Source organism: Sciurus vulgaris, assembly GCF_902686455.1.
Source record: "Sciurus vulgaris genome assembly, chromosome: 17".
Classification (NCBI taxonomy): Eukaryota; Metazoa; Chordata; class Mammalia; order Rodentia; family Sciuridae; genus Sciurus; species Sciurus vulgaris.
In genome coordinates this window covers 3996604-4018101 of record NC_136478.1, presented here as the reverse complement: position 1 = coordinate 4018101, position 21498 = coordinate 3996604, and the positions used below count along the sequence as shown (strand labels likewise).

The window sequence follows — 21498 nt, the reverse complement described above, 5'->3', positions numbered from 1 at the left end:
TCAGAACTGCGCCTGTACTGAATGTGCAGACATTTTAGGTCACAGCTCTAAATAATAGAGACCATGACAGCTATTTATACAGCACTTATGTTGTATGAAGTGTTATGAGCAAGCTAGACACGATTTAAACTCTCCCAGAGGGGCTGGGGATGGGCGAGGCCCTGGGTCCTGAGCAAGAGAAGTGCCCAGGAGACCTTGCACAGGTTAAGTGGACACCAAGCCATTTCAGAGTAAGGGACCTGAGCATCTTCAGATCTCACTGTTTCCAGGGATCCTGGAGCCAATCCCCCGCAGTACCAAGGGGCGACTAATGGGAGGACTGGCCCAGCTCTCCCGTCCCATGGTGCTCTCTGCTGGGCCACTGGGCCCCCCTTCTCCCTTTCCACAGCGCTGCAGCCACTGCCCACCTGAGTGGAGGAAGTGCCACCAACTGCAGGTGCCAGGTTCCAACAGCCTAGGCCAGGGCTTTGCACATATGTGGTCACCACCTCATGCTTCACTGTACAGGTGGGGAAGCTGCAGGCTGCAGGGTGAGGCTGGGCCTCCGGGTGCACACACAGCCCTCCAGTCTCACTCATGGCCTGGGGATGCTGCAACAGTCCCTCTGTGACCCTGGGAGAAACTTTCTGAGCCCCAACTTGCTGAACTATAAACAGGGCCTGGGCGATGCTCTCCTGAGTTCCTCCTGGCTCTGCCTCTCCTGCTCTGTGCACCCTGCTCGGTCACGCAGGAAGGAGCTGCGTGGTGTGCCTGGGGTGGCGATGCTGGGACCTCAGCCTGAGAAGGTGATGGAAGTGGCTCTGGAAGGGTGGGAGAGGCTGCAAGTGGGGAAACCAGGAGCCTGGGGGGGCGGTGCAGGGAGGGAAGGCTGAGCCAGCAGAGGCAGGCGGAGCCACGAGCTCTGATTTCTGCTTAAACAGAAAACAACTGCATTATTTACCTCTAGGTGTTGTTTTAAAAATGAGGCAATTTGAGACAATCATTCTCATGGTTACAATTTTTTAGGGCCGGAGAAGGCTTTTGAAACCCCCAAGTCTATTACTTAGCCCATTGATTACACGTTTACCCCGATGATAATTCACATTGATTTCCTTCATACTGCAGTGGTGACTACAACCAGGTCCTGAAATCCCCTGTCATTACAAACTTCAGCTGTATGCCCTGGTGAACCTCCCGGTGGTCATCAATCACAATCCCTGGGTAAACAAGTTCTTCAAAATGACATCTACCCTGCTGTGTTCTGCCATGTAAGTACTATTTGTCCCCGAGTTGCATCTATCTGCCTGTCCAGTCCTGCTCCCGGTGGCCTGTGTTCCCCGGCACACTCTCAGTTCCTTTGACTCAGCTTATTCACAGCTGCAGGGTGATGATGAGGCTACTTCTGCTGGAGAGTCTGTTAATGTCCTCTTGGCCTGGCCCCGGGGTGGAGTCTTGCCAACAGTAGCATATTTAAATCGGGAGGTGATGTCATCCAGCTTGACTAACTTAAGCACCTCTTCCTCAGCATGACCCCTCCCTCAGCCTCCCTCTCTGCAGGCTTTCCGGACCCTGGGCAGCCTTTGCACTCTACTGTACACTTGGGTAAATTGTATGGCATGTAAACTAGCTGGGTGCAGTGGCCATGCCTTAATCCCAGCAGCTGGGGAGGCTGAGGCAGGAGGATCTCAAATTCAAAGCCAGCCTCAGCAACTTAGCAAGACCCTGTCTCTAAATAAAATACAAAAAGAGGTGGGGGTGTGGCTCAGTGGTTAAATACCCCTAGGTTCAATCCCCAGTACCAAAACAAAACAAAAAAATTGTATGGCATATAAACTATATCTCAGAAAAGCAGCTACTTAAAACATTTTTTTTTTTTTTTAAATTAGATTCTTGCAGCCTGGGGTTGTGTGCATGGCCACCTCAGAAGGCCTGATTTCCCTCATATCTCCATGCATACGGTGGGGCCCACCGAGATGACCAGGAACGGGAAGCCACTTCCTCTGCTGCTCAGAGGAGTCCCTTCCTCATAGGATGGTCCTGAGGTCCCCGCCTGGGTGAGGGTCACTGTTCACACTTCAAGTGGAGTGACCTCCTCTTGAAGGAGGACCCCAGGTTCCTGGTCCCCCTCTGCTCCATGCCCTTGGGTCCAAACCTAGTTGCAGCCCACATCTTGCCATAGAGGTGGATGGTTGGCAGAGGCTCTGCTGTACTTCAGGTAGTTTCCATTACTGAGAAGGACACAGGTGGGCACAGTGCTGGCCGTGGTCAGTGACCTTTCCACAGGGTGCAGGGAGGGACTGACAGGTTCTTCCCTGTGAGACAGGTCATTCATGGCAAGGGAACATTCTGGACCATGTTGGGCAGTTCTGCCCTGTCCCTCCAGTCCCTGACCTGGTCTCCCTCCTGCACTCTCCTGTGGATACAGATGCTGGACATGCCCTGGAGGACCAGGCCCACTCCTGCCCAGATCCCTGTGCTGCTCCCTTCTTCCGGACCATGCCCCTGCTCCCGGCCTCCTCTCTGGGGGCCACCTCTGCAGCGCAGTCCCTGGCTGTCTTCCTCAGCGCCTCCTCTGTTGTTCCTGCTGGCCCCCTGGGCCCGGAACAGCATTGGGCACCACGGATGTCCTGAGGGCAGATGGGGAACAGCTCTGGGGACATCTGCACACTGCCTGACAGCCCCTTGCCCAGCCAGGCCAGGCCCTGTGGTCGTCTCCGGCTCTGGACCCAGCTTGCCAGCTCATCCTCAGACTCTCCCAGGAAGCCTGGAGTTGTCCTGCTTACTCTCCAAGAATCCCAGGGTCTTCAGCCCAGATAGGGGCAGGGGGCAAGGGGGCATCCCTGCATGTGCCCAGGGAGCTGGGGGCAGGGGTGACACTCTTGTGAGCAAGGCTGTGCCAGTCTTACTCTCATAGCGTGGTCCCCGTGGCCTGCAGGGGCTGGTATGGAGTGGTGGTCACTGGGATGCCACCCCATGCCCATTTTCCTCTTTTCCAGGCAGTGCCCTCCTTTTCTGGCCTGGATGGGGCAGAGCCCATGTCTGGGTGTCTCAACCCACATGAGCCAATCTGTGCAGCCACAGTGGTTGGTTCCAGGATGTCAGGTAACCTGCTCATGAGACCAAGAAAAGCACGTGACCGGGAGTCTAGGAGAAGGGCTTTGCTTCCAGTGGATTTGGTGGGTGAGATTTGAAGCCTATGCAGACATCTCGTGGCCCCGAAGAGAGTCTGGATAGAGCCAGCACACACGGGGAGGCAGAGGGCGGAAGCAGTGAATCAGCATCAGCTAGATGGTGTTGGCTGAACCCGGGGACTAGACCACACCTGACCTCCATCTGGATTTCCAGTTATTAGAGCAACATTCTCTTTTGTTTATTTGCTCATTTATTTGTCTGACGAACAGGGCTTCTTGAAGTTGGAAATGAATCATTTCTGATATTTACAAGTGTCTTCTAGAAAGTGTTGAGCTCTTATCAGGATGGGAGAGTGCCCAGCGAGCCTTGGTACTTCCCATCTCCATGGCCCCCCAGGGCCTCCCTGGGGCTCGAACTACAGTTGCCAGTGAAGAACAGGTGCTGTCACCCCCTGCCACGGCTGCCATGCTGCCACAGCTGCCTATTTCCTATCTCCCCTTCCCCTACTAGTGTTTTGTGGGCCCCATAGACGAAAATTCAGTAACTCAGGCTGCGACCTTCTGCAGAGGAGTGGGGAGCCGTGGTGCAGGCTGCAGGGCAGACTGCTCATGGACTTGGAGACCCCTGGAGTCAGTGTGGGCCTTGACGCTTCAGTGGGGCGGCCCCGTTAAATAACCAATCAGATGAGCCTTGTGATGTAGGACTCCTGCTCAGCCAATGAGCTGCCTCTGAAAACTCCGGGGGAATCTCACACAAGCCCTCAGTACCACCCTGACTTGGTGGGTCCCAATTGTGAATCTTTGTTCCCAAATAAATGCTGTCTCCTTGACCTGGTTGTCAGGGCTTGTTTGTTTTGAGTTAATAGATCATCTTCAAATACAATGGCTACACTCACCCTGCCCCAGGTTGGCTCTGGAGGAACCCAAGGACCCGGGGAACCAAGAAGTGCCGCCTCCAGGAGCACAGTCAGATCTGGCCCCGCAAGCCTCACATGTGGTCACTCCCTGACTTTCCTGGGACTCACTTCTGCATGTTCACGGCCGCCCGCCACCCTCCCCTCTGCCCTCCACTGGGACCCTGCAGGCTCCTGTCTCGTTCATGCTCTTTCCAAACCTGGCACATAGTAGATGCATAAGAAATACTGCCCCAGAAGCCACCCTTGGCCACACTCAACTCATGACCCAGGTCTTGTTGGTGGCCAGGGGTGGGTGGCCCCAGCCCCTGCCACCACCTTTCCAGGGGATCCTCCACATACCCAAGGCTGGCCCCAGGCAACCTTGTGCTTGGACCTGCCCTGACATAGAGAGAAGCTGCAGCAACACCTCCTACTATTCTTCGATGCTTCTCTGGGAGGTGCATGGGGTTCGGGGAGCCCTGGAGGCTCAGCCAGGAAACTGCTGAGCGTCCCCAAGGGGACCTCATTCAGGTTGGCCACTGCCAAGTACTGTGGAAGTCTTCAGAAGCAGCAAGAGTGGCTAATTTTAGCTCAGGACACCCAAATTCTCTCCTGAGTCACATCACATGGAACCCCGTGTCCCCTGGCTGGTTCTCCTTATGGCAAAGGTGAGTTATGAAAGTCGGCAGCCGAACGGACCACACAGCTTTCTCCCTGTGTCCTTGGGAAGCAGGCTGCATGGAGAAGGGCTGGGCTGCTTTCATTTTTAACAGTGTCCTATTTCTGGAGGTGCCCCTTGGATGGGTGTCAGACGCTGCACAGAGACAGGCACTGGCTGGGATCAGGTGGCCCAGAGCTGGGAACCTGGGCCTGGGAACCCAGAGCTGGGCTGAGTCCTGGCTTTGCCAGCACTGGCTGTGTGTGTGGCTTGCCAATCACATCCCCTCCCTGGACCTTCCCACCCACGCCTGTAAAGCGGGCAGGTTGAACCCAGTGATCACCAAAATCTTTCTGGTTCTACGAACACTCCAAGCTGGCCAGGTTCTGGGAAGGGCAGCGGAGGGTCCCCTTTTCTTGTCACAGGGGGACAGAGATGATGTGCTGCGTCTTGGGAACTAGTTCACCTGCAAGGGAGACATGCGTTCCTCCTTATGGTGGCCAGTATGTGCCCTGCCAGGTCTGCACGTGCTGCCTGTCCTGGGGGCTAGGGAAAGCAGGAGGGTTCGTTTTGGATTTGGATTTGAGTATCTGGGCCAAGTCAGCACACCCAACCCCCTTAGCTCCTTTCTCAGTCTCTGCTCTACTGCCAGTGTTTCCTGGGGACATTCTGAACCACAGGGCTTGTGCACCACTGACAAGGGACATGGCACCTCAGACGTGGCACCCTGAGAGGGAACACTTAGCAGTGTGACTGGAGTGCACGGTTGCTGCCTGAGCATGGGGAGACCTCAGAGCCACCAGGGCAGCACGTCCTCTTCAAGGGGCTGAGGGCACTGCGTGTTCCCAGGACGTCCTTGTCACTCAAGTCAAAGCAGAGCTTCAGAAACCGTCCGGGGTGCAGGAAGCTATGGAGATAGGACAGTTAAATGCAGCATCCGATCCTAACTGGACTCTCCTGGAGGGACAAAGTCTACAGAGGGCACAATCATGAGGCCAACAGACAAAATCAGAGCAGACAGTAGATTGCCACTGGTGTCACATGGCTGCGGCTGAGAGCTACCGGTGGTCCTGCAAGAAGGGCCATGGTGTCGGGATCCACACACCGAGCCCTTCGGAGCCGTGGCCACTTCACGTTGCAGTGGGGACTCGTTCATCTTAGCGCTTCTCCTAGGCAGGGAGTCGTGGGTCCCTGCGCACATCTGAGGAAACTGCTGGACACCGCGATGGGAAGCGTTCTGGATCTGGAACCACCCAGAACTCCTGGCGAGGAATGCGTGGGCCAGGGGTGGCAGGGGCGACTGGCCACTGCATTCTGAGGCCCCGCAGGAGCTTAGTCTTCTGTGGCTGGGAGAACTCTGTGCTACTCGTAAACAGTGGACATAGAGACGACGGGACAAATGGTGATGTCGCTGGACGTGTTAGCAAGAGGCGTGTCTTCATTCTCACAATTCTGGAGTGTGTTTGATGTTTTCCAAAGAAAGTGTCGAAAAGCCCCTGGCCTCGTGATCATTCAGCAGTGAGGCCCGTTATCCACACGTGGAGAAGAGGGCCAGGGTTCTGGAGGAGGCTTCAGGGGCCTGTGTGGCCGGCCTGTTGCCAGGCGGCCAGGCAATTTGGGTGTGTGGCACCAGGTGGGCAGACAGGAGCTGGTGGCAGATGCGAGCAGAGAGTTCACTGGACCCACTCAGACCTGAGCCACTCGCCACTTTGCCAAAGGAGCCACTCTGTGGCCAGGGACGTGTCCACAGCTGGTTCCTTCTCAGCTCCCTCCCGCCCCTCTTCCCAGAATCACAGCAGCCCCCAGCTGGAAGGACTTCCGCAGCCTTCTCCTGCATCATCCCCGTGGAATAAGTGAGGAAAGAAGGGCCAGAGAAATGGACCGCCAGGTCCACGGTGGCACAGTGCGCGGGACTACACTGCTTACTCTGCTCTGGACAACAGGGCCTGTCAGCCTGGCAGCTGCAGCAGGATCCCCTCAGAGGGTGCTCTGCTGGGAATCAGGATACGTGGAGCTGACTCCATGAGTTGGCTGTGTAGCCTTGGGCAGGTGGTTTTCCCTCTCTTTGTCTCTCCATCTTAATAAGGGAGTCAATTTACTTTAGAGTTCTTCATTCTTTTTGAGGGATCATGATTCCTTTGAGTAACTGGTGAACTCAGTGGACACTCTGTACTTCGAAATGCACATCATCCCAAGAAGCCCACCCCTCTGGGCCCCCGTGGAAACTCCCTGCTTGAACTAATTGTTGTCTGATGGAATTTCAAGCCACCAAACTCTTAAGTCCTAGGAGCCATCAGAATAGAGTCAATGGGTCCCTGGAACACTTCCTGGTCAAGCCCTACTTGAGTCCCTTTCAACCCATTGCAGAATAAACTCACTCTTCCTCTGTGCTGCTTGGACTCAACTCCATTCAGCTAGAAGGGCATTGAACCAAATGGAAGTCCTCTCCAGGAACCATGTCCATAGACAGAGACCACCTGAAAATGTCTTGAAGTAAATGTTGTTTCTCTTTGTAGTCAGCAGGACAATGTCCACCTTTGGCTACAGTCACACCCCTTGGCCCAGAGAGAAGGAGCTCTCTGGAAATCATAGGCTCCTCTCAGCCAGTGGGGAAGGAGAAGCTGCCTACAACTTGCTGGTCACTCCTACTGCACCCAGTCAGTAAGAGAGGCTGCTGAGCAAGGGCAGGCGAAGGTACTTGACCATCTCCTGGGATATAACCAAGGTAAAAATAGAGCCTTTAATTAAGCCCCACATGCAAGCAACTGATTGCAATTTACCACCTCAAATTTGGTAGAGAATTTCAACCAGGCATGTGCAGAGTCATGAGAGAACCTCACGTGTTGATGGTAGCTCGTCTAATGCTGGGCTTTCACTTTTCCTTTAGCCTTGGCGCACTTGGTGGAGAGGTCTGGTGGGCACATGAAGGGCAGTGGAGACCTCTAGGTGGGAGCCAGTCACAATGATGAGCAGAGCTGCAGTTAGAAATCATTGTACCAGGCACACAGCACATGCATGGTCCTCAGGCAGGAGAGGAGGGCAGACACAGGGGCTTTCCGGGGCCCCAGGTCTCCTGGGGCTGTTGAGAGTTCTTCTCTGGTTCCAGGGCACCTCATTGCAAGGGGCTGTGGACAGGCACTGACTGGAGCAGAGAAGGTGTCTAGAAACTCATGCGTTATTCTAAACACCAGTTGCCACGGTTGTGCCCTGGCTTGCAGAGTTCTGCCTGCTTGGCCAACCTTTATATATATATATATATATATATATATATATATATATATATATATAATTTTTTTTTCTGTTAGTTGTTGATGTACCTGTATTTTATTCATTTATTTCTATGTAGTGCTGAGAATTGAACCCAGTGTCTCACACATGTGGGACAAGTGTGCTACCACTGAGCCTGAGCCCCAGCCCCAGCCCCTTGGCCAACCTTCTTTACCGTGGGAGACCTGAAGGTAGTCTGTGGAACTCTAGTCGAACACCAAGGGTCTAGACTGACCCTGCCGTTGACCGCAAGGGAAGGAAGACACCCCAAAGTCACAGAGGGAGTGAAAAGTCCAGGCCCCAGGAGGCACCCAAGTTGTCTGGCCCCCAGGAAGAGAGTAAGTGGGAACCTTTGGCTTTTAAAAATTTTGCCCAAGAGTAGTTATAAAAATAATTAGCCTGGGGCAAAAGACTTATGCAGCTATGTTCAAGGGGTCCCAGAACATGACCAAATACCCACGGAATTTTGCCAGCCACTTCCCAGAGCAGAGTGGCCCCTAAGAAGTAGGTCTTCCAGGATGTAGAGACTTCCTTTATGCGGCGGCCTGTGTCACCATGAAGAGAACTTACTTGGAGAAACGTCAGCTTGGAAAGCAGGGGGGGTGACCCACTGCCTGTTGGGGTCTAAAGGTTTGCAGACCCCTGCCTGCACCAGCTGGAGGACATCTGGAGGAGCCAAAGACTAGACGGCCCCACACAAGGCCAAGACCCCCTTCAGCCTCAATGCTGGCGCTCCCCTGGGCCAGAGTCAGCTCTGGATCACAGTCGGGGAAACTGTGCCTGGCACAGAGAGGCCTTGGCTAAATAGAGTGGAAGGAGTGACAGCAAGGGACCTATCATTGGGGATGAGGTGCTGATGGCTCCCCTCTGCGAGCTGTGTGGCACCCGCAGGTCCCGGCACACTGCACGGACACGTCTGTGTCCACACGCTTTTCCAGTGGACTTAGGGCCAACCGTGAGCAGCATGCCGCCCCTGGGAGTGCCACCGGGACGTCTTCTAGGTGTGTTCTGCTGGGAGACAAGAGGCTCCAGGACGTGACGTGACTGTGTGGTCGGTTCCACGGAGGAGGTCGCTGTGGGTCTTGCTTTAACTGCTCCGTCTCTGCTTCAGTCTGGCCTCACCCCACTTCGACCACTGTCGTCGTCCTCACTGTCTGTCCACCGAGCTTTGATCTCTGCAGAGCGCTGCAGATCTCAGCCCACCTTCCCAGCTTTGTCCCCCAAGGGCCCCTGGACATTCAACCCCATCCATGCCCCTGCGAAGCCATTAGGAACCCACTGCTCACAGGTCCTTGCTTTTTCCTACTGGTCTCGGGACCCCTGGCCTTCCCCCAGCAACACGGCCCTGTGCCTGCCTTCTCTGCTGATGCAAAAGGCGACTCTGTTGACAAATCAACAGAGGAACACATATATCTAAATATAAACAGGACGCCAGTCCTCATGGCCTGGCCTGGGCAGCCAGCTGGTCTGGGGTTGGCCCTGGCCGCTCTTCCCTGCACTGCAGCTGCTCTGTGCCCCCACGTCTTGGCTGAGCTTAGAGACCTGAGGTCCCTGCAGGGCTGGAGGAACCACCAGCAGACGTCGCCGAGCCCTGGGAGAGTTGGCCTCTGTTGCGGCTGAGGGCTAGGGACTGCAGAATGTCCCACCAAGAGCGCTGCCAGCCAAGGAGGTCTTGCTGTACCCTGCTGGCCAGTGGTGCAGCCACCAGCCCACGGCGGGGCTATTGCGAAGAAGCCAGTTCTGCCTTCTTGGTGCAGAGTTTTCAAGCGGGGGGGCAGCTGCTTGGGAAAACCGCTGGCAGAGGTTAAGCAGAGAGCACGTGGGCCCCCTGGAACCAGGTGGGGCTGGGCGGGGATCCGGCAGAAGGGTTTCAGTGCCAGGACCCTCTCCTTTCCAGGGGTGATGCGGACCAAGAAAGCAGGTCATAGGGAAGAAGGGAATTCTGCAGGCTTCACATTCAACGGCCAATGGCAACCAGTTCTGTGGGTCAAGTCCCAGAGTGGGAAGCTAGAGACTGCTGGGAAGAAGAGAGAAGGCAGGGAGATGGACCCCGAGCAGCAGGATGGGCTGCGCTCAGCAGATGGGCAGGAGAGGAGAAGGCAGGTGGCGGGGGAAGGTTGGCCTGGATCTGGAGGCCATGACCGATGAGGGTCGCACCCGCAGACATCTTTACCCTGGCACCCCTGCTTGCTTGGGAGGCTCTCCAGAGCTCTGAAGACCTGCCGCCAGGTGGTCTACCCACAGGGTTCTGGAGCTCCAGCCAAGAGCGATGGGTTGGAGCGATGGGGTGCATCCAGGAGGCTTCCGAGCTACACTTGGGGGATAGGCAAGGCGGGGCCCTCCGGCATGAGGTCGTCCATGTCGGTGAGGAGCTCGTGTTCGCTGGCGGAGGTGGTATTTTGGAGGCGTCGGAGCCGGGCCTGCAGCCGTTCCTGCTCCCTCTTGAGCTCCAGGTAGGAGTGGGAGAAGGTGTGGAAGATGGACGTGGCTGGGAAGGCCATGATGAGGATCCCGCTCAGGATGCTGCTGAGGGCCACCATCTGGCCTGGCACGCTGCGGGGGACCATGTCCCCATAGCCCACCGTAGTCATGGAGATGATGGCCCACCAATAGGAGGCAGGAATGCTGGTGAACTCCAGGACTCGGCCAGACTCATTCTCTGCCACATAGACCAGAGGGGAGAAGAGAGTGACGGCCACGGCCAGGAAGAGGAGCAGCAGGCCGAACTCACGCGCACAGCGACGCACCGTGAGGCCCAGTGTCTGCAGCCCCAGCGAGTGGCGGGCCAGGCGCATCACGTAGAGGATGCGCAGTGCCCGCAGCACGCGCAGCACCAGCCCCACCTTTTCCAGGTACGAGCTCCCGCCGGGCGGCCTCTCGCTGTCCTCCTGGGGCTCCTCGGACACTGCCAGCGACACGTAGTACGGGGAGATGGCTAGGATGTCGATGATGTTCAGGGGCCCCTGGAAGAACTGGCACTTGTTCCGGGCCTGGACAAACCGCAGGCAGAACTCCAGGGAGAACCAGGCCACGCAGACAGTCTCCACCACGAAGATGTAGTAGCATTTGTGGGAGCATTCGCCCTGGGGGGAGAGCAACAAAAGGCAGGGTGGAGCGTGGAGCCCAAGCACTGGAGCTGGGGAGACAGCTTCTCCTAAAAAGCCTTCCTGGGTGGGACCAAGGCCCAGCTGTCCACCCGGCTTCCTCTGCGGTTTTCAGGTTGTGGCTGGGCACGAGGCTGACCGCCTGGAGCTGACACCACCCTTTCCAGCCTTGCCTGCAGCCAGGTATGGCCAGAGGACGGACTCACTTCTGGAGAAGCACCTCTGGGTGCGGGGGTCGGGGTGAGCCGCTGCACACTCCCTTCCTGCAGCCAGGACGCAGCTCTGAGTGGCAGGCTGGACCAGTGTTCCAGGAGAGGGAGACCGTTCAGGTGGAAAAATCTGGGTCTCAGAATGGGAGTTGCCCCCTCGCCCAGGTCTCTCAATGGGGACTGTCACACAAGAGGGAGATTACCTGCTACTTCATTTAAAGTCTGGCCACCCTAGGCCTCCTCGTTGTAGCAGACGACCTTCACCTTTACTGACGTCAGCACCTTCTGGGTGCCACACTGCTCTGGGGCTGTCCTGTAAGCCACATGGCAGGTGGGGCTGGTGAGCAGGTGCATGACCTTGTTTCATGGCTCAGGAAATGGTTCACAGCAGTGCAACAACTTCCTGAGCTCGGGAACCTAGTAGGTGGTAGTGTCTGACCCCAACCCAGGTCTCTTAGCCATGATGAGCTGTTTGTAACTTTGTCTACCGACCCTCATTCCTTCAGTCCACAAAAATGAATTTGAAGGTCCCCTTTGTGCCAGCACGTGCTAGCTCTCAGGGTAAGGTGACAAGGGCAGTAGACCTGGTTCTGGGGTCTCTAGGGTCCCAGGCTGCAGTCCAGCCCCTGTGGCATGTGGTGGCAACCTTTACCCAGAAGCGGTTCCAGCCAGCTGTGGCCATTCTGTGGCCACCCTGTGTTGCTCCCTGCCCCTGGCTCCTAACATGGTCCCATTGGCCCCATTACTCAGAGTGTGGTCCTGGAACCAAAGCACCAGCCCCCACCCCGCATCTGCAATGGAACAGGACCCATGGGCGATTCGGTGTGCATTAAGGTTTGAGAAGCCTGCTCAAATGCGTCTCAACCTTGGCTGTGCCTTGGAATCACCTGGGAGGCTTGGAAACACCCTGGCGTCCAGACCAGATCCCCAGAGATATTAATTTAGTTGATCTAGGTTTTCACTAGAATTTTCCAGAAGCCCTGTAGATGATTCAAATGTGGAGTCAGGGTTGAGAACCTATTAATCTCTCTCTCTCACACACACACACACACACACACACACACACACAGCAGCATACCCCTGATGGATGATTGAAGGAAGTCCAGAGCCAACTGCCTATGTGAAAAGCAAGATGTTGACAACTGCAGTTTTTTAGATTAAAATGCTCTGAAGTGGAAAAGGATATTATTTCCAGGGCCTGGGCCCAAAGGAATCCTAAAATGAAATGTTCCCTATGTCTGATGCTAGAGAAAGGGAAAGGGGCCCGTCCATCCCAGTCCTACTGGCCTGTCCAGGGCGGGCACCGTTCTCCCTGAACCTCTGCCTGTTCTCTGTCGAGAGATGGAGCCCAGAGCATTTGTGGCCCACGTTCAAACCCTAGCTCTCCCACTTACTCGGGAACCATTTGTTCCCTCTGGACTTTCAGTTGCCTGTGCCCTGAAGGTCATGGGGCAAATGCGACCCATGCAGATGTGGCGCTGGGAGGATGCTGTGCCCAGTGGCACACGGCTGATACAACACTCACAGACAACAGCTTCCTTGCTCAGTCGGAGGGCTCGGTGAAGCTGACATTCTCCACCCTCTGAGATGGCTTCAGGACCTGAGCGCTGCTTCAGGATCCTGGAAAGCTCAGGAGTTTGGGATCCTGATTCCCTAGTCCTGCTATGAACTTGCAGTGTGACCTTGAAATAGTCCCTATCCTCTCTGTGCTTCAGTTTCCAATGAAGAGGTTGGGACACAATCCAAATTTCTCAAAGCTGATGCAGAACCCTGTGCATCAGAAGATCCCAGGGAGATTTTTACAAGTGCATATTCTTGCCCCATCACAAAGCCGAAGCCCTGGGTGGGGCCCAGGAATGTGCAGGCCGGCCAGCCCCCCATAGAGGTGAAAGCCCTGGAAAGCTAGACTCCGGGCCAGATTCTCCCTACAAGGCCTCTTTCTTATGCTGCTGGTGCTCGGCTATTCAAGCCACGCACACGCCGCCACCCTCCCACAGCCCGGCCTGCGGACTTGCCTGGACTGCAGCAAGAGTCCTCCTGACCTGCTCTGCTCCACATACTCAACCGCCCTGGCGGGGTCGTGCAGCTGGAAACAGGGCGGTGGAATTACGGGCTCCAGCGAGAGACTAACCCCAGCCCAGGCAAGACTTAAAGGGAAAAGAAAAAGGGAAGGAAAGAAAGAAAGCTTAGTTTCCTTTCTCTTTTCTGGGCAAGTTTCTGGGTGTATTTTGCAGGCAGGGGAACAATTCAAACTAGTCTGCCTACATCCTTCTGGGTTAGAACACAGAAGATTCTGGTCCTAGAAAGCCTGTGCAGGCAAGGCTGGTGTGTCCCCTGTCCATGGGCCTTGCTCCCTGTGGAGCCAGGAGGGCGCTGATTTCTTCACACAAGGAGAGGCAGAGAGGCAGCCCAGGAGGCTGGGGTGGAACCACAGGCCCGATTTGGAACTGAACAAGTGGGATGTGGCATTTCTACCTCCCGGATGTTGGAAGGGGTGAGGCTCGTCTGCTTTGATGGCAGGGACCCTGGGCTGCCGGGGAAGGACCATGAGGGAACTTTCCGGGGTGAGGGAAATACTGTACTATGTTAGTGGGGTGAAGGCCACACCGTGTATCCTTGTTAGACGCAGCTGAGATGGGTGCATTTCAGTGCATGTACACGCCACCTGCAAGACGGTGAGCTAAAGATAATGGATGACATTGATGGCTGAGCAGGGGAGAGCGGAACAAGGACCTCGGGGTCTGAGGGTGGCCGAGCTGAGTCATGGCCCTGGGGGCCACAGGAATTCCTGGCTGGAATCAGGAAGTTAGCCCCTGGAGACGGTGGGTGAGATGATGGAGAAGTGGGACCCTCGCCGCTGCAGGGGACCCTAAATGGTGCCGCTTTGTGGAGAACTGTCCAGGGCTACCAAGTGACCCAGCAGGTCTGCACCCCTGCTCTGCACCAGCGACACAGACACACAGTCCCCCCACAAATGTCCGCAGCAGCGTTACTCACATTCGTGAAAACCGGAAACAACCTTGATGCCCATCAACCATGGATGGGTAGATCCAGCATGGCACGCATACCACGCGGCACTAACAGGACAAAAGGGAGCGAGTTATAATCTGTGGGGGGGTGACGCACCCTGAGACGTGGTGCCAGCAAGAGAAGCCAGACATGATGTGCCACCTGCTTTTGGCTCGGTGCGTGTGGAATGTCCAGGACAGGCTGGTCTGCAGAGGAGGAAGGGTTGGTGCTTGCCAGTGGTGGGGGTGGGGGGTGGGGCAGGGGTGACTGTTTCCTCTGGTGTGATGAAGATGTTCTGGAATAGGCCATATCTGAACGCCCCGATGCTGTTGAACCTTGCACTTTGCAAGGCCGGAGGTTCTGGTATGTGTCATATCTTAGTAATAAAGGGATCCTGCGTCCTCATCTGAGCTGGCGGAGTCGGGTCTGGAAGGCAGTGAGTGGGGTCGCAGCAGCACCAGAGCAGAGCTGCTGTGTGGGCCACTGCCCAGGCAGAGGTGTGCCAAGTCGCTGCCAGGGGTCTGAGGATGGACAGCTGGGCAGACGCTGCAGGTGCAGTGGGGGCCAGTTCCAGAAGGTCTCTCTGTGGGGGCTCAGGGCTGACACCGCGGAGCCTTCCTCTCACCCTCGGCTCTGCACAGCCCTCGTAGCTCCCCCTTCATAGCCAGTTGCCACTCTCCTATGCCGTGAGTTGTGAGTGCCCTGTGGGTCCTGCCCTCCTGGGGCAGCATGGGCTTCCCTCCCTGGGCACCTTCCCACAGGCAGATTCCAACATGGTGCCTCTGGCCGGGCCTTGGGTCCTGGGTGGCTTCTCCTGGGCCTGGATGTGCTGACTCACCCTTCCCTGCTTCGCCCTCCCCAGCTCTCTTCTGGACCAGGGCCCTGTCTGTGCTGCCTCTCCCTCTGCTGTGCCTCTTCATGTGTCCCAGGTCTTCCCTTCCCTCTGCCCCCTCCTAGGTCTGTCCCACCTCCCCACCCTGGGACTCAGGGGCTCTGAGGCTTGGTGACCAGTGGACATAGGTTGGACGTCATGCAATCTGGCCCTGGCTTCAGTCCAGCCGCCTTTCTTCCTCTGGCTCCACATCCCCCTGCTCTCTGGCCTGTCCCTGAAGCCCACCCTGGCCTGGCCTCACCACCCTTGCTGGATGCTGACTTCTCTTCCATAGGCTGAGCCTCACTGGTGAGCTCAGGCAGGCCACCTACCCTCATGGCCTAAATCGGATCCTTATGGTAAGGATCCAATCAGGAGGCAGCGATACCTGCACAGTGCTTGGTGCACAGCGGGGGTCTAATAAGTGCAGCTGGCCCTCCTTACCCTCGGCTCTGCATCTGTGGATCCAACCAACTGCAGATCGAAAATATTCAGAAAAAAATGTCATCTGTACTGAACGTGTCCCGATGTGCCCCTGTCATCATCCCCTAAATGAGAGGGCATAATGACAATGTTTACGATGCATGGGATTCTGTAAGCAACCTGAGGGGATTAAGTCCATGGGAGGATGTGTGCAGGTCACATGTGAATGTGGGGCCAGGTCACACGGGAGCCTGGGGCATCCCTGGTTCTCCGTGTCTGAGGTCAAGGCAGCACCCTGAGGCCCATCCCCAGGGACCCCGAGGGCTGACTGCACCTCCGCTCCCGATCTCACGGAGGTTCTCCATTGCCTCCAAGGTGGTGCCCCTCGGCGGTCACTAAAGGAGAGACCTGCAGGACGCCAACTCCAGGCGGAGGCTGGGTGGTGGCATCTGTGCTGGGCTTTGAGGGGCTGGGAGATGACCCCACGGAGGAGGCGGTGTGCCAAGGCAGAGAGAGCAGTGTGAACCAGTGCCAGGAAGGTGGGCAGCCCAGGGAATCAGGAGGAGCTCTGCTTGGCTGCGATCCAGGAAGACCCAAGGGGGGTGAGGAAGATGAAACCAGAGCAGCAGTTGCTCAGGGTCATGCGGAGGGGAAGGTGCAGAGCACGGGGCCCCGTGGGAGGCTCACTCTCGAAGATGGGAAGATGGCAGTGGGAAGCTGGCTGCAGGGGGCAGGTGCAGATGGCACCCTGGACGAGAGCACCGGCCTGACCCAGCAGGGCCCCCGTCTCTGCCCTCCTTCCGGGCCCTGCCTTAGTTAGGTGCCCACACTTCCACAGTTCAGGGTGTGGGCAGGCAAGGCCAAGGCCACCTCCTGCTCCACGCCACAGGGACCGCGCGGGGCTCTGGTAAGCATCTGAGTTTTCGCCCTGCACAGGGTGAGACCCCAGGGAAATCCAGAATCGGGTCGTTCCTAGCTCCAGACGCTCTGCACTTGGCACCTGGCTGCGTCCTTGCTGTCTGCACTGCCCCCCTGCCGCCACCACTTCCATCTCAGGCACAGACCTCTGCCCTGGGGGCAAAGTCTACTCCTAGGGACCTCGCTGTGACAATAAAGCTGCATTCTTGGGGGATTCTCCCTCCACAGTGGAGTTCTGTGGGTCATGCTCTGGGTGCGAGTCCCCACAGAGGCATTGATTCACCTGAGCAGGTACCAACAGGACCTGCCCCCAGGAGCAGCAGGCTGTCTGCTCTCAGCCTCATGTCCCCTGAGGGCAAATATGAAATACAAGCACGTGCAGTCGGGAGAGACATCAGCCTTTTATGTAAATGTAAGGACACAGACTTGGAAGAACAGAGGTGTCGTCCCGGCCTCCCCAGTTCTCTGAGTTATCATCCCCAAAGGAAAACAGATCCTCTCCAGGCTGCCTCTCTCGGTTGTCTCTGGGCTGCACACACAGGTAGTTTCATCAGGGAGAAAACATAAAGAATGCAGCCAGGGACATGGGTGTAAATCCCCCTATTCCCAGGAGACCAGGCTGCCAGACCCCCCGGGCTCCAGCCCTGGGCTGTCCGCCCTGCAAGCCCATGACCCACCCAGATTTGATTTCCTGGGCCTGAGTTTGCACTCTTGGTCCTTCCTCAGCCTTAGGCTTTGAAAAGCCCTGGCCCTCCGTGCTGCCTAGAGATGTGGCTCCGACCCAGCTTCTCTCCTGGAAATCCCCACCAGGAAAGCACTTGTGGAAACCCAGGGGTCCTTCTCCAGAGGCTGGGGTGGGCGCCCTTGAGGACCGGGGTCAGTAGATCGCCTCCCTGTCCTGGTCTTCCTACTGCAGAGTCCACATGAAAACATCCCTGTGGGGAAGCAGGCTTTGCAGCACACGCTTCGGGGCTAAAGAAGGACACGATGCTTCCGTCGGAGCACTCGTCCTTCCCGTGCGGGAAATGAGCTGTTTGAAAGCATTTGATTGTCTTTATTAGGACGAATATTTGTGGGTTGGACAAGACATGTTTTATTCAGCAAATATTCTTTGAGAGCCTACTGTGTGTGGGCACGGACTGGTTCTCCCTTTGCATCTTCCACCTGGAAGGGTCTCTGATCTGTCTTGCCCTGGGACGTGTCTGTAAGGGAGGGGCAGCTGTCGGAGCCACCTAGGGCAGGGCTGTCTTCGGAATGTGTGTTTTTATGGACTCTACCTATTATAAGGTAAGCTTCATAAGCTGGGATGATGGAGCCCTGGAGGAACACAGGGCAGGAAGGAGCAGCGCCTTCAATTCAGAAGCAATGCGGTTCTAATTGGAAGCTCTCCTGAAATGCGAGGTCATTTCACTTTCTCAGAGCATTTGGTGCCCTGGGGGTCCTGGGTCTCCCTGGAGGGAGAGTGTAGAAGTGGGCAAGCAGAACCTTGCTCTGGCCTCCTGGGGAACCATCACTCACAAACCAACTCGTCTCCAAGTGCCCATCCTGTGAGACCCGCTGGGAGAGGGACTGGGGTCAGGTGGCAAGTGGGTAAAGGCGGGCTGGTCCCTGCTGTACCACTGTCTTCACTAGGTAACTGGAAGGAACCCAGTGCCCTGTGCCTCGGTTTCTTCATCTGAAAATGGAGCCAGGATGCCCAGGGAAAGTGCGTCAAGAGGGTGGGTCTGGGGCCTGGCCTGCTGCCCGGCGGAAAGCAGCTGCTCAGCGAGCACACGTTCACCTGTGCGGACGATGCTGCCCGCTCTGCTCAGAGAGGGGAGGTGACCTGCCTGCAGTCACAGAGCTGGGGGAGGGGGGCTGGCCTGCCTGGCCCAAGGAGACCTGGGGTGACTGTCCTACCCAGGGTGGGGGAAGGCACACCTTCCAGAGCCCTGCGCGTTTGCCTCTGCGGGCCCCTTCCTCCGCAGACGTGCAGACCCTCTGCTCTACAGGCGAGCTCCAGCCTCCCCGACGGCTGCCACCTTCCCTCCTGCCTCCAGGAGGAAGGCGCTGCCGGAGCCCCTGGGTGGCGCGGGGGCGGGCACTCACCTTGTCCTCCTCCGCCCTGAGGTCGGGCATGGTGCTGACGCACAGGCTGACGGCCGTGGTGGCCACGAAGAGGATGGAGAGGCAGGCGAAGACCTTCCCGGGCAGCCCCGACCGCGGGTTCTCCACCATCTCGCCCAGCTGGTCCATGCAGAGCGCCCAGCGCGAGCCGCGCCCTGCCGGGTGGGCCTCGCGCTGCCGCTGCCGCTGCAGGGCCTCCTCGCGGCGCAGCTCGGCCGCCTCCTCCAGCGTGCGCAGCAGCCGGCGCAGGCAGCAGCGCTCCAGGCTGCGCTCGTCGATGCCCCAGTAGGCCAGCTCCTCCCGGAAGGACAGCGCGCACGTGTCCTGCAGCAGCACCAGCTTGCCGGCCGCCAGGAAGCTCACGATGGCGCCGAAGGCGCTGGGGCTGCGGTCGAAGAAGAACTCCTGGCGGTCCTCGTCGAAGTCGTCGCACAGCCGGCCCGCCTCCTCGGGGCTGCGGCAGAGCCGGAGCCGGGCCAGGCGGCTGCGCGGGAACTCGTCCAGCGTGCTCCAGGGCAGCAGGAACCGGCGCCCCCCGACGTTCACCAGCACCTCCTTCCTCAGGTCCGCCTCGGGGGCCGCCTCCCCGGCGCCCAGCCTCCGGGCCCGGCCGTAGTACAGGCCCTTGGCTGCCCGCGTCTCCAGAGGGCCCGGCGAGGGCGGGCTCAGGGGGCTATAGGAGCCACAGCGATGGAGTCCGAGGCCCAGGCCCCCGTCTCCCGAAGGCACTGGCATGGCTCAGACGTTCCTGCTGGGGGCGGTGGGTGCACCTGTCAGACAGCGAGGAGGAAGGGCAGGAGACCCGGGAGATGAGGCTCAGGGGAGGCCGGGACCTCACAGGCAGCCCCGCGCTGGCTCTCCTGCGGCTGCCCTGTGGCTCCCCCGGCTCCTTCCCGGACCTCATCTCCCTGAACAGCTGTTCCCTGCACTGGTCCTGAACTGGACAAGGTGGCACTTCTGGGCTGTGTGGCCCGGGGCGTGTGGCTTCACCTCTGCTCTCAACATCATTCATTCAAGTGCCGGGACTCTCACCAACCCTGAGGGTGGGCCTGGTAGAGAGGCTGTCAAGGTCCCTGGGAGGCTCCGATCCCTTAGGTGCCGGCACCAGCCTCTCTGGGCCCTCTGCTTGGTCTGTGAGGTTGGGCGGCCTGTGTGCCCGGCAGGCCGAGAGGGTCATGGGCAGAGACACCAGGCTTCTCCCAATTAGTGGCCTCAGAGACCCGCCAGGCAGACGGATTTCCTCCTCCCTACGGAAGCGGAACCGAGGCACAGCAAGGAGAAGCACCCTGCTGCTGAGGGTAGGCTCAGGGAGGGTCGGCCACGGAGGGCTCAAGGACATGGGGACTCTGCCCCGCAGAGTCCGGCTCTCAGGAGGGCGCCACAGTGGCTGTTCTGTCCTCCTCCTCCGCTTCCTCATTTGGAGGACCTCCCTGGGATGGGGGAGGGCACCTCATGCTTTCAACAGCAGCTCTCCTCCATACCGTCATTGTGTCATTGTGTGCTTGCCTCAGTCACCCTTGCTGTGTGACCTTGAGCTAGTTACTCCCCTTCTCTGGGCCTTGATTTTTTTTTTTTTTTTTTTTTTTAATTTTAAAAAAGTGAAGGGACCTCTAATGGTCTCCCTCTGTTTTACACCTATTTGCAGGGCTTGACTTAGACAAGCATTTTAGATCTAGCCCAGTCACACATCTGAAAATCGCCTTCACACTATTTCTCATCCTCAATATTCTGCAACCATTTCTTACACGGTGCATTCCAGCCAGAGCTGTCTCCAAAGCATCTATAGCCTTACGTTTCCAGACGCACTGCAATCAGGAGGAAACCTCGGCAGCTGATGGAAATAAAAGTTCCTCTCAGTTTCAGAGCAGGTTGACTCTGGTGGACAGTGCAGTGACTCAGGCTGGTGTGGTCCACACTCGCTGGCCCCACAGCAGCCTGCTATTCTGCATGCGTTGCTTTGCTCACAGTGTACGACCAGGGGAAGGAGCACAGCCTGCAGAGAGGAGAGTGCTTGGAAAACAGGGAACCCTTCCCAAGTTTGCTCATTTTTCAAGTGCAAAAGGCAAAGCCCAGAGAGCTGAAGTGACTTGTCCAAGGTCACACAGCATATCCAAATCCAACCGAGGACTCAGTTTCCCAGCCTGGGACTCTGCCCTCTCTGCATTCACAACACACCCAACTGTGCAATCTGCTGTCCCCAAGCAGCTGGCAAGCAAAGCTCCTTCTAGAGGCATCCTCTCGGTCGGAACAATACTCTGCCAGGGGTGTTCAACGCCATCTCCTGCCCCCTGCACCCCCCACCCTGCGCCAGACACTAACTTCTTCCCCTGAAGTTCAACTCACCCTCTTGCCTCGGGGAACTCATTTCCAGCTGATTCTCTGCCAGGCAAGGGGCGCCCACATCTCAGTGGCCGGGAGGGAGACAGGTTTGTGGTGGAGAGCAGGAGAAGAAGGAAATTCCAAATACAGCAGTTTCTGGCAGAGTTAGTATCCAGTCTCTCTCTCCCCGCCTCCTTCAGAAACCAGAAGTTCATTCATTCTGCTGCCCTCTCCTGCAGCTGCGGAAGGGCCCTGGGGGCGAGGGATGGGATTTTAAAGGACCCCGAAGCCCTTTCCTCCCGGGAGGTGCGGGTCTGAGGTCTGTGCTGGAGGAGCAGGGCTTGCTGTCCTGCCTCAGCCGCGGACTTTGCACTCCAGGTCCTCGGGGACGGCCAGCATGGTCCTGCAAGGGGGTGGAGGATGGGAAGGCTTAGGAGTAATCTCTCCATCAGCCAGGCAGCGCTGCCGCTCTGCCAAGCGCCCGGGAGGCGAGGGGAGCTTCCTTCCTTCTTGCTCGGGAGCGAGCAGCAGGAAAGGCACAGGGCAGCCCGGCCGTGCATCGGCAGCTGCCTGCACCCAGCCACCGGGGCTCCTCGGGGCACGCGGAG

General features: G+C 57.5%; 1 protein-coding gene and 1 long non-coding RNA gene across 2 annotated transcripts; one reads left to right on the top strand and one right to left on the bottom strand.

Annotated features, from left to right (window-relative positions):
- Window positions 1–135: 135 nt before the first annotated feature.
- LOC306647959 lies at window positions 136–3633 on the top strand. Its single transcript, XR_013760229.1, has 2 exons — window positions 136–1247; window positions 2976–3633. It is a non-coding gene; the product is annotated as an uncharacterized lncRNA (long non-coding RNA).
- A 4317-nt stretch (window positions 3634–7950) lies between these two features.
- KCNG4 (potassium voltage-gated channel modifier subfamily G member 4) lies at window positions 7951–21491 on the bottom strand. The gene is made up of 4 exons (XM_079117345.1): window positions 20915–21491; window positions 20364–20564; window positions 18554–19341; window positions 7951–11014 (listed from the first exon to the last, which is right to left on the bottom strand). The coding sequence occupies exons 3-4, from the start codon at window positions 19304–19306 to the stop codon at window positions 10241–10243; spliced, it is 1527 nt and encodes a 508-aa protein (XP_078973471.1). The 5' UTR covers window positions 19307–19341; window positions 20364–20564; window positions 20915–21491; the 3' UTR covers window positions 7951–10240.
- Window positions 21492–21498: the final 7 nt, after the last annotated feature.